The sequence below is a fragment of the Melanerpes formicivorus genome, unplaced genomic scaffold (assembly GCF_026170545.1).
Source record: "Melanerpes formicivorus ecotype bairdi unplaced genomic scaffold, bMelFor1.0.p_v2 SCAF_9, whole genome shotgun sequence".
NCBI classification, from domain to species: Eukaryota; Metazoa; Chordata; class Aves; order Piciformes; family Picidae; genus Melanerpes; species Melanerpes formicivorus.
In genome coordinates, this window is record NW_027142361.1 from 20,024,087 (window position 1) to 20,036,391 (window position 12,305).

At 52.8% G+C, this 12,305-nt stretch overlaps 1 protein-coding gene across 1 annotated transcript in view; it reads right to left on the reverse strand.

Annotated features, from left to right (window-relative positions):
* Positions 1-5,400, reverse strand: part of XKR6 (XK related 6) — a 416,883-nt gene extending 411,483 nt beyond the window's left edge. The window contains exon 1 of the mRNA XM_068143215.1: positions 4,670-5,400. Within this exon, the coding sequence (XP_067999316.1) occupies positions 4,670-5,400 (731 nt within the window). The remainder of the gene's footprint in view (positions 1-4,669) is intronic.
* Positions 5,401-12,305: the final 6,905 nt, after the last annotated feature.

The following is a 12,305-nucleotide window of genomic DNA, read 5'->3' on the forward strand; positions in this document are numbered from 1 at the left end:
AGCTGAGAAAAAGTAACCACAAAAATCCAGGAATAATACTATCAAACTACTCCTCAGAGCTTGCATTCCCCATGTCTGTCTGGTGGAACAATTCAACTAGGACAAGCGAGGGCATGAAGAGATGACAGAGCTCCCATCCAGAAAGATGAAAAGCAAGCTACTTCTCCCACAATTCTGACAAAATGCAGAGGCAACCTTGCTAAATTAAGAGCTTGCTGTGCCTTTATATTTCTGCCACACGAAGTTGTTTTATTCAGCATCTGCCTGGCAAGGCAGCCTGACATTTAGGGAAAGGAATCCTGTCAGGAACTCTGTTATCCTCCCCCCCCCCCATGTCAAACCCCAGATTACCCAACGCATTCAGGAGGAGGATTTCCACCCAGCTCTAACCTGCCCCTTCTGTTCTCTACGGCCGCTTCCAGCTGCCGAGCAGCACCCACGCCAGAATGTACAACCCCGATGACGCCATGTGCAGCGGCAGCGCGTAGCCACGATCACGAGGGGAAAACAGGCTCACGGCATTACACACTCAGCTTACATCACCTCAACTCTGCTCCTCCTCCTCCTCCTCCTCCACGTACAAACTTCTTACCGGCACGAAGCGTTTAGCTGCAGGCAAACGGGGCTAAAGCGACGTATTTCCAGTATTAGTCCCGTCCCCGCATTCCAGATTAATCTTAATGGCGTTCACAAGAGCTACAGCGGGAATGCAAAAGGACACCCGCATGGATGCCAGCCCACAAATCCTATGAAGTTAATTCTTGCTCCACTCAGGTACTGGGAGGCAGCTCTGCGCTGTCCAGCATGCCTTTAAAAAGCAGGCGCCGTGTGCTAGCGGGATTAGAGATCAACAGGAGAGAAAACTCCCCGATTTCACCTAACATGGTTTCTGCAGAGCTCCTTCTCAGCCTCTTTCGGCAGTCCCAGACCTGCACAACCTCAGAAGGAAAGGGTTTAGTCTCAGCCCTTCACAACCTCGAGTACTGTGTCCAGTTCTGGGCCCCTCAGTTTAGGAAGGATGTTGACTTGCTGGAACGAGTCCAGAGGAGAGCAACAAAGTTGGTGAGGGGTTTGGAACACAAGCCCTATGAGGAGAGGCTGAGGGAGCTGGGGCTGCTTAGCCTGGAGAAGAGGAGACTCAGGGGTGACCTTATCACTCTCTACAACTACCTGAAGGGAGGTTGTAGACAGGCTGATGATGGTCTCTTCTCCCAGGCACCCAGTACCAGAACAAGAGGACACAGTCTCAGGCTGCGCCACGGGAGGTTCAGGTTGGATGTTAGGAAGAAGTTCTATACAGAAAGAGTGATTGCGCTATGGAATGGGTTGCCCGGGGAGGTGGTGGAGTCACCGTCATTGAGGGTGTTCAGAAGGAGACTTGATGGGGTGCTTGGTGCCATGGGTTAGCTGTTTGGGTGGGTTGATGGGTTGGACACGATGATCTTGAAGGTCTCTTCCAACCTGGTTTGGTTTATTCTAATAAAGGTTTTTATTCTAACCTCAGAAGGAAAGGGTTTAGTCCCAGCCCTGCACAACCTCAGAAGGAAAGGGTTTTCCTCTGCAGCAACAAAGCAGGGAAAAGTCTGGGCAACTTGAGCTCTGCTTCTGAGTACCACGAAAAAGACAACCCGACCCCCTCCATCTCATTGCTTCGGTGTCCCCTTCCCCATCTGTTCATTCAGGTGTGCTGCAGCATGACCACAGCTAATACACAATCCTTTCTTTTTCCCTGGCTCCAAGAGGAGGGGGGAAAAATAAACCACCAACTTGCCAGAAGAGCATCTGCATGGAGAACTTCTTTTGCTGATGGGATCAGCACTCGGGAGTAGCAAAGAAAGCAGGCAGAAGAAAGGGTCATGTACCAATTCATCATCTCTGCGTGCATCACCCACAGACATCCCCCTCCTGCCATCCCCCAGCCCAAACATCACACACAACAAAAAAATACAGTAAAATAGAATAACCCCCCAAGCAGAAGCTGAGAACAAATGCTCTGTGAACGCTAACACGCAAATGACATTGAAGATGCAGAAGAAATATGTATTTGCTAGGGCACTGCTCAGTTCCATGGGCTCATTTCCTAGGGGGGGCATGTCACATGCCCCTTCCTAACCAGATCCCCTCCACCCCCTCGGCTCCTTTCAAAAAGATGATTGGGGGGGGGAAGGCTCTTTGATGTGTATATTCATTTTCTGGAGAGAGCTGTGTCCTCAGAAGAGGTGTCAAGGCCGTCCCCTGCTTCCACCCACGCACCCCTCCCCCAGGCTCAACCATGCTGTCCCCATCTTAACTCCAGCCACTTCACTGATTTCATTAGGCAGCAGAGTTAACCCCTTTAACTACCCAGAAGTAGGGGGGAAGAAAGGACCTCCCCATCAGCCATCACTTTCTGCCCTCCCCTTCAGCTTTTGCTCATCCATACCCCCAGCAAAAACTTCCTAAAACCCACCAGTGAGGTTATTTTTGCCCCATTAATTCATCTGGGAAACACCAATACAGAGACATTAACCCTTCCTGCCAGCCCCTCCAGTGCTCGCTGTGACGTGCCACCATCTCGCCGCTTACAATTCATCACCTTCTCCCTAAGAATTATTTTCAAAGCTACAAAACCCACCCAACCCCACCTACAGCCTCTTCCCTATGGTCTAACCTGTGCATGGGGTGGAGAGGTGCATCTACCACCCCTGTGACACAAGCCAGAGACTTCCCTCCACCCTCCATCATCCCCCTCACACGCCCCTTCCATCGTTAACCCATGTCCCATCTCAGAGGACGCTGGGCCACGCTGGGTCTTCACAGCTGTCCTTACAACACCCCTTTCCTTAAGATCTCTGTGGCAGCCTTTGCATCTACAGGCTTTCATCCTGGAGAATCCCTCCCTGCCTCCTCCCACATCTCTTTTTGGGGGAGGATAATGCAATTTTCAGCTCGCTCCGGAGGATGCTTTTTTATTCCCTCTGAGCCCAGGGTCACTTCTCAGACCCATCCTCCAGCCAGCATCTCCTCTAGCCCAGAAGCTCTCCTGTGAGAGGGGAACAGTCCTCATCCCTGACCTTCAGTCTCACACCGGCAGCCCCAATGCCATCCCCACTCCCCCGCTGCCTGGCCGAGGAGGTTTCCTTCTCTGCCAGAGCCGCAGCTGAGGCATCAGGCTGCGTTTTTCCACTCCTTCAGTGTGGGGCGGCCAGCGAGCCAGGGGGGCTCCCCCTTCACTGGCTAGCGAGAAGCACTCAGAGATGGATGCGACCCTCACCTCCTCATCATCTGCCCGGCAAGGGGGAGGGTCGATCCACACCAGGAGGACATCAATCCTCTAGAAATAGCACATCCAGCACTTGGCAGCCAGAGCTCCGCCATTCACACCCCCCACCGATGCTCTACAGATCAGCCCCCTGATTTCTGGGGGGCCTTTCCCTTGCTGCCCCCCAACTCTTTCTGGAGTGGTGGGGCAAGTCCTCCCCAGGGCCACAGGACTTTCTGCTGGTGTGAGGGTCACCCCCAGCCCCAGGCCTGCCTCCATTCTGTCTCCCATGGGGTGTCCTCCCCCACACATAGCTCCACTGAACCACATCATGCTTGGACCAACAAACCCCATTCCTCCCACCTCAGACCTACAGACACATTTTGGGGGAACTTCTCTTCTCCTTGGATGTCTCCTTGGCACAATGGGGGCCTTCACACCTCTTCCATCCAGGGGAACACTGACTCATATCCATCTCAGACCACAAGAATGGCCCCCGTGTTCCCCACCTCAGCCCCCCAGGCTCATTTTGTGGGAATCTCTCCTCACCCAAAGTGGGAGTAACACCTTAATCTCCCCTCCTTTTCCATGTGGAGGACACCACACTGACCACAACCACCTGACCATGCAGTGACACTGACCCATGTCCATCTCAGACCATGAGCTAACAGCAACCCCTCTCCACCTCACTTCAGCCAGTGGACAGCAACCCAATGACACCTCAAACTGTGAGATGACACTGACCCATGTTCACCTCAGATCATGAAGTGACGTTGCCCCACATCCACCTCAAACCATGAGTTAGAAGTGATGCCCATCTACCCCACCTTAGCCAGGGGACAGAGACCCAGCTCCACTCCAAGTCATTAAGTGCCACTGACCCACCTTCACCTCAAACTTTGAGGTGACACTGATCCATGTTCATCTCAGACCAGATGACAGCAACACCCATGCTGTCTTGGCTAGGAGACAATGACCTACCTCGGACCATGAGGTGACACTGACACACATCCACCTCAGACCGTGAGGTGACACTGACTCCCACTGGCTCCACCCTGACCAGGGGACAGTGACCCCCATTCATCTCAAACCATGGGCTGACAGCAATGTCCATATGCTCCAGCTTTGACAGAGGACAGCGACCCACCTCAAACCGTGAGGTGAAATTGACACACGTCCACCTTGAACCACGAGCCGACAGTGATCCACGACCATGTCGGAACACGAGCTGACAGTGACCCCCATTCGCCCCATCTCAGCCAGAGGACACCGACTCCTCTCAAACCCGCCCACCCCACTCAGCCGGGGGACGGCGACCCACGCCCCGGGCGCGTCGCCCCACCGCCATATAGGGCACCGATCTGACGGCCAACGCCGCTCCCCGCCAGGTCCGGGGAGTGGGGGATGGAGACCCGGCCGCTCCCTTACCTCCAGACCTGCCCCATCTGCAGCAGGTGGATGACGGACTGCCAGACCCAGACGGAGATCCTGCAGAGGCGCTGCGCCCCGGGGGTGGCGGTGCCGGCGGCTCCTCCTACCCCGCCGGCGGGTCCCTCCCGCCGGACGGCGGCCCCCATCATGGGCGGCCCGCGGCTGCTGAGGCCCTGCACTGCTCCCAGTCCGCCGCCCGTGTAGTCCTGCACGAACCAGCGAAAGCTGAGGATCTGCACCAGCACCGAGGGCAGCAGCACGAAGGCCAGCGTCAGGCCGCACCAGACGTAGTCCCGCCGGCCGTAGTGGTGCAGCGCCAGCCACAGGTCCGTGCCCACGTCCCCCAGCAGCACCAGCAGCGCCAGCACGATCCATAGGCAGTCCAGCCACGGTCGTTCTCCCGCCTCACCACCCTCCGGCGCCCGTGGCGACCCCTCGGCGGCGGGGCGCGGGGCCAGCGGCTCGGCGGCGGCGGCGGCCGCCCGCCCGAAGAGGTTCCGCAGGCAGGCGCTCCGGCAGCCCCAGTAGCACGACGACGTGTTGCAGCAGTGGCAGATGTGCAAGGAGCTGCTGCCGCCCGGCTCCTCCGCGCCCTCGGCCGCCGCTGCCCCGACGCCGCCGCTGCCGCCGCAGACGCCCGCTGCCGCCGCCGCCGCCTCGTCCAGGTTGTGCAGCTGGGCGAAGCCCACGCCGCCGCCGCCGCCGCCGCCATCCGACTTGGCCGCCATCTTGCTGCCGCCGCGTCTCCGGCCCCTTCGCCGGGCGCGCTCGCTCTGCCACCCCCCGTCCCCGCTCCCGACACCCCCCCCTCGCCGCCCGCCCGCCTGCCCACCCGCCGCTTCCGGGGGCGGTGCTTCCGTGCCCGCGCAGGACGGGCCGGGCCGCCTAGCGACCGAGCCAGGCAGCGCCGCTGACCCGGTCCTGCTGGGGCGGACCGGGACGGGCCAACGATCGGCCCTGAACCCCCAGCCCGCTGCCCCCCGGCCGCGCGCTGCACAGGGCTGCGCCGGTGCCCCCGGCTCCCGCCCTCGGTGCTGCTCTCTGCCGGCACCCCTCCGCACCAGCACCCGGCGCTGTCCCTTGCCCCGTGTCGGTTGCGCCAGCACCAAGCGCTGTCCGCTGCCCCGTGTTCGTCTCACCAGCACCTGGCGCTGTCCGCTGTCCCGTGTCTGTCGCACCAGCGCCCAGCACGCTTCCCCTTGCCCCGTGTTGGTTGCACCAGTTCCCATTGCGAGAGCACCTAGCATTGCCCCATTCCCATTGCAGCAGCATCTACTGCTGTCTTCTTCCTTGTTCCCATTGCCCCATCACCCACTGCTCTTCTCCCCATCCCCTGTGCTGGCACCAACAGGTTCCATGGTGCTTCTTCTTCCCCCAGTCACTGTGCACTGGTGCCAGCATCATCTAGACCATCCTTAGCTATGGTCCCTTGTGTTGGTCCCACCCCACTCCCAAATCAGCTCCCTAGTCCAGTGTCTTGGCCCTCAAATCCCTGTCCTGCAGTGCAACCTGCCCATTTTCTCACCTCTTCACCCTCAAATCCCAGGACCTTTGCTGCCCAGGTTGTCCTCAGCCCACCCTCAGCCAGATCCTACCTCCAAAAGCTTCCTGATACCTGCCAAGTCCAGGCTCTCCACTGGGTTTCTCTTTGCCTTTTCCTTTCCTTTGGCCATGCTACGGAGGGGGAACTCCTGTCTCACCACCATCCCATAGGTCCTCTATCACACAGTAGCAGTCTTGGAGCACACCACAGCATCCTAACTTTGCATGGCCTCAGTGCCTTCCTAAATCCTCCACTACAGTGTCCTCCTATCCCTCTCCTTCCAACACAAGGATCCCTTATCCTTTATTCTCCTCTGCATTTGTGCCTACTTTAGGAGATCCTGCTTCACCCATCCTGTTCTTACAGGGTTGAGCAAATCATCCAGCTCCATTGGCTCAGCTCCTTGTTGAAGGAGACAAACCTCCAACAAGCTGAGGAAGCAGCTCCCAGCTCTGGTTTTGGGATCTGCCTGGGGCTGAGCTGCACCTCAGGCAGGTATTTCAGCAAAGGACCTGCTTGCAGGCTGGGGAAGCCAAACTGAAGGTACTGCTCCTCCTGGTTGACAGTTGATGGATCCAGGGGTCCAGAACTGTCTGCTTTACATAGTCTGAATTTCAACAGGGAAAAAGAAACCCAAGGAGCTGGAAAGGTTCATAAATGCAGTTTAAATGCTTTATTTCCAAGGAGGGTAAATTAACTTAAGAGCATATATGAAATACTCAGTCTGGGAAGCCTTTCCAAGTGATGTTGAAGGAGTCCCAAGGTTTTGTGAAGCCTGAAAGACCTTGAAATGGTTGGATCTTCCTCTAACAGAGAAACTGAGGAAAGGAAACAGAAAGCCAAGGTTTGTGCATTGCCCAGGTGAACGCCTGCTGATGCCCGTGTGGCCAAATCAAAGCCATTTCAGTGTGTAAAACTCTGGCACAAAGTTCTTCAGAAGGACATGATCCTGCAGGTCCCCACGATGCTGAATTCAAATGGTGCATACAGTCCCTTATTTTTGCTGACTTAAGCTATGGCAAGAAATATGGATATGGAAATTAATAAACTGAATGCCAACCCTCAGAGAATCACAGAATGATGGGGGTTGGAAGACACCTCTGAAGAACATCTAGTCCAATCCCTCTGCTAAAGCAGGGTCACCTAGAGCATGTCTTACAGGATTGCATCAAGACAGGTTTTTAAAGTCTCTCGAGAAGGACACTCCACAAGCACTCTGGGCAGCCTGTTCCAGTGCACTGGCACCCCTCAAAGGAAAGAATTTTTATTCTCCTCATGTTCAGATGGAACCTCCTGTGTTCCAGTTTGTGTCCATTGCTTGTGGTCCTGTCACTGGGCACCACTGAAAAGAGTCTAGCCCCATCCGCTCGATTCCTGCCCTTTAAATCTTGATAGGCATTGAGAAGATCCTATCTCAGTCTTCCCTTCCTCAGGCTAAACAGCCCCAGGTCTCTCAACCTTTTCCCCCAAGAGAGATTCTCCTCAACTTGACCAAAATAAATTCACATGCCTAAAGCATGTATAATAATATATAGAAACCATAAACCCCCTCTCCTGTTCAACACATTAAAACCTAAGCAGTAAATATGTCCATTAACTCTCACCCTAGTAAGAAAAAAGGTCTCTGGGATGAGGGGATTGAGTCAGTCATCAGTAAATTTGCAGATTACATCAAGTTGGGAGTAGATGTTGATCTGTTAGAGGGTAGAAGGGCTCTTCAGAGGGACCTTGAGCAATGCCTGGCAATCCACCAGTGCTGCAGAAGAGGTGTGGGGCTAATTACTTCAAAAGAAACCCAAACCAACAGGGTGAAAGATATTTTTTTTTTGCGGCCAGTCAGCAGTGGTGTCCCCCAGGGATCAGTGCTGGGCCCCATGCTCTTTAACATCTTTATTGATGATCTGAATGAGGGGATTGAGTCAGTCATCAGCAAATTTGCAGATGACACCAAATTAGGAGCAGATGTCAGTCAGTTAGAGGGTGGAAGGGCTCTGCAGAGGGACCTCGACTGACTTGACAGATGGGTGAAGTCCAACGGGATGTCAATTCAACAAGTCCAAGTGCTGGGTGCTGCACTTTGGCCACAACAACCCCATGCCGTGCTACAGGCTGGGGTCAGAGTGGCTGGAGAGCTCCCAAACAGAGAGGGACCTGGGGGTGCTGATTTACAGCAGCCTAAACATGAGCCTTCAGTGTGCCCAGGCAGCCAAGAGGGCCAATGGCATCCTGGCCTGCATCAGGAACAGTGTGGCCAGCAGGAGCAGGGAGGTTATTCTGCCCATGTACACTGCACTGGTTAGGCCACACCTTGAGCCCTGTGTCCAGTTCTGGGCCCCACAGTTTAGGAAGGATGTTGAATTGCTGGAACAAGTCCAGAGAAGGGCAACGAAGTTGGTGAGGGACTTGGAACACAAGCCCTATGAGGAAAGACTGAGGGAGCTGGGATTGCTCAGCCTAGAGAAGAGGAGACTCAGGGGTGACCTAATCACTCTCTACAACTACCTGAAGGGAGGTTGTAGACAGGCGGATGATGGTCTCTTCTCCCAGGCACCCAGTACCAGAACAAGAGGACACAGTCTCAGGCTGTGCCAGGGGAGGTTCAGGTTGGATGTTAGGAAGAAGTTCTATACAGAGAGGGTGATTGCCCATTGGAATGGGCTGCCTGAGGAGGAGGTGGTGGAGTCGCCGTCATTGGAGGTGTTCAGGAGGATACTTGATGGGGTACTTGGTGCCATGGGTTAGTTGTTTAGGTGGGTTGGATTGGTTGATGGTTTGGGCACGATGATCTTGAAGGTCTCTTCCAACCTGGTTTAGTTTATTCTAAATAAAGGTTTATTCTATATAAAGCTGTGCCAGGGGAAGTTTAGTCTGGAGGTGAGGAGAAAGTTCTTCACAGAGAGAGTTGTTAGCCTTTCGAATGGGCTGCCCAGGGAGGTGGTGTAGTCACCATCCCTGGAGGTGTTCAAGAGAGGATTGGACGTGGCACTTAGTGCCATGGTTTAGTAGTCATGAGGTGTTGGGTGACAGGTTGGACTTGATGATCTATGAGCTCTCTTCCAACCTTATTGATTCTATGATTCTATGATTCTATGACCTGTACTCTTAGGGAAAAGACACCTGTATGAGGCTTAAACTTTTGTTTTGCAGCACAAGGTGATATAAATGGAAGCATTCCTCATTGCTCCAAACTTTTCTGTCAGTACATTTACTACATATGGTTTGAGAGGCAAAGGGAGAACAAAAAAATGAGGAGAGAGAGAGAGAAATTGAACCAAAACAGCACAGAAGTAATCATACTATTTGGGCTTGTTATTGAAATAGAAGTGTGGGTGCATATTGCATTTCATGAGCCAATCAGGGGACAGAAGTGTCATCTGTTTTGATACAAAAACAACCCAAACTTGTGCGATGAGACATGTGGGTGGGAGAAGACAGCAGTTAAGGATTTTAGCTTTGGCACACTAAATTGAGGAGCAGCAGTTGCTTGGGCAATCTATGACATGACACTGGGGAGGCTGGATGTCTCAGTGCAGTTGTGGCCAGCTGTGTCCTAGAAGAACGGATTCAAGCTGGAAGATGTTCAGGGAAGAGCTGGGCATTGATCAGAGGTCAGGACAGTCTATCTTTCTGCTGTGGGCTGAGTCTGGTTTGTTTAATTTAGCAAACTGAGACTGGAGAGGGAATGTGTTTTCTGCCTATAAATACATCCTGGAAAAGAAATGCAAGTGGAGGGAAAGGCATTGCGCCGCTGAAGGGCAACAGCTGAAGAGTAAATGAGTAGGAACTGGCCATGAATATATTTAGACTAGGAATCGGAAGATCCTTCCAGTAGGAGTAACAGAGACTAAAAACAGAGACTAGAAACAGAGACCAAAAACAGAGACTAAAACAGAGACCCTAAAAGTAGCTGATTTTAACAAGTAGTTTCATAGTGTCGCGAAGGAAATTGCACACCAGCGTGGAACAACAAACAAACAGTTGGGATGGAAGCCCTTGAAGGTTCTCCTGCCCAGATCACCTCTCCTTGGAAAGATCTTGTCCATTTTGATACATGGCATACTACGTTCCTTCCTGCATCAGGCGATGAGTCCCGGATACATGACTCTGTGGGTGGTCAGAAGTGATATCTCCATCACTTACATCTTAATTCCTGATTATCCCATGATGTGCACCAGCTCCTGCTGGCTCGCTCAGCACGCAGCAGAAAGGCAGCCGTGTCCGAGGCACCCCAAAAATCCCTCATTGTCTTGGGACCCAAAACCACCTTCAGCCAAGGATGTGGCACAGACACTTTGCTCCTTCATCCAAGGATGTGGCGCAGACACTTTGCTCCATCAACCAGAACTGGAGTTCTGCTTCGCGGTGGTTCTCATTGCACAGAGAGCTGGAAGAACCAGGTTGGAAGAGACCTTTGAGATCATCAAGTCCAACCTATCACCCAACACCATCTCATCAACTAAACCATGGCACCAAGTGCCTCATCTAGTCTCTTCTCTGGACACCTTCCAGAACTCAACATCCTTCCTAAACTGAGTGGCCCAGAACTGGACACAGGACTCAAGGTGTAGCCTAACCAGTGCAGTGTACAGGGGGAGAATGACCTCCCTGCTCCTGCTGGCCACACTGTTCCTGATGCAGGCCAGGATGCCATTGGCCTTCTTGGCCACCTGGGCACATTGCTGGCTCATGTTCAGCCTACTATCAACCAGTACCCCCAGGTCCCTCTCTGCCTGGTCGCTCTCCAGCCACTCTGACCCCAGCCTGTAGTGCTGCATGGGGTTGTTGTGGCCAATGTGTAGAACCCAGCTCTTTGTGACATCAAGGTCTATAGAAAAGGTGCAGAAAGTGCCAAACACTCCATATTGAGAAGCCACCTCACAGTCATCCTAAGAACTGCCTCTAAGAGAGTGTGAAGAATGTTTGGTGAAGCTTTCCAGTTCTAGCACTTCTTTTCTATTTGAGGGCTTAGGCTTTTTTGACTTTCAGTTTCGCAATGCCCTTGACTGATAAGTGTTATCAGGGACTGTCAATAGTCACGTGTTAGTCCCTACTGATACCTTGAAAGAGCTGAATGCAGTGTGTTTTCACAGCTGGACCAAGTGCTTGGCTCCTAATCCCTGTTCCTTACAACTCTACAATTTCCCATGCAACTGAGTAGTTTTGAATTGCTTACACTTTGTGGGAAGTGCATTTAAAATGTAAGAATACATTTAGGCTTCATCAGTCCAACCAGGGCCAAGTCACAGAATCACAGAATGGTCAGGGTTGGAAGGGACCTCAGAGATCATTCAGTTCCAACCCCGCTGCCATGGGCAGGGACACCTCACACTACACCAGGTCCTTTCCAAACTAATGTGCCTGTGAGCCACTCTGGTTTTAGTTACTGAGGTTTTAATGGGATGGGATTATCCCAGAAGGAGGCATCTAAACCAAGGGGCTGTTCTTTTAAAGCACATTCCTGTTTCTGGCTGTTCATTTTTTTTGCAAAACACAGTTACTGATATAACCTAACAGAAATTAAGCCCTTAAAACATGTTCAGGTCATAGAATCATAGAACTGTTATGGTTGGAAGGGACCTTAAGGATCATCTAGTTCCTCAAGGATCATCTAGTTCCTCAAGGATCATCTAGATCAGGTTACTCAGCCTGGCCTTAAAAACCTCCAGGGATAAGTCTTCTACCACCTCCCTGGGCAACCTGTGCCAGTCTCTCACCACCCTCATGGGGAAGAACTTCTTCCTAACATCCAATCTGAATCTACCCATTTCTATTTTATTTCCATTCCCCCTAGTCCTATCATTACCTGACATTCTAAAAAGTCCATCCCCATGTCCTCAGATATTACATGGTAGAAGATGAATAATGATGGTAAAACACAGGACCAGGTAGCCCAGAGAGGTGGTAAATTCCCCATCCCTGGAAACATTCCAGGTCAGATTGGACAGGACTCTGAGCAACTTCATATAGTTGCTCACTGCAGGGGAGTTGGACTAGATGACCTTTAAAGGTCCTTTCCACCCAATCCATCCTAAGATTCTATGATAGATACATTATTATATGGATCTCAAACTTTTCTCTCTTGGACAATAA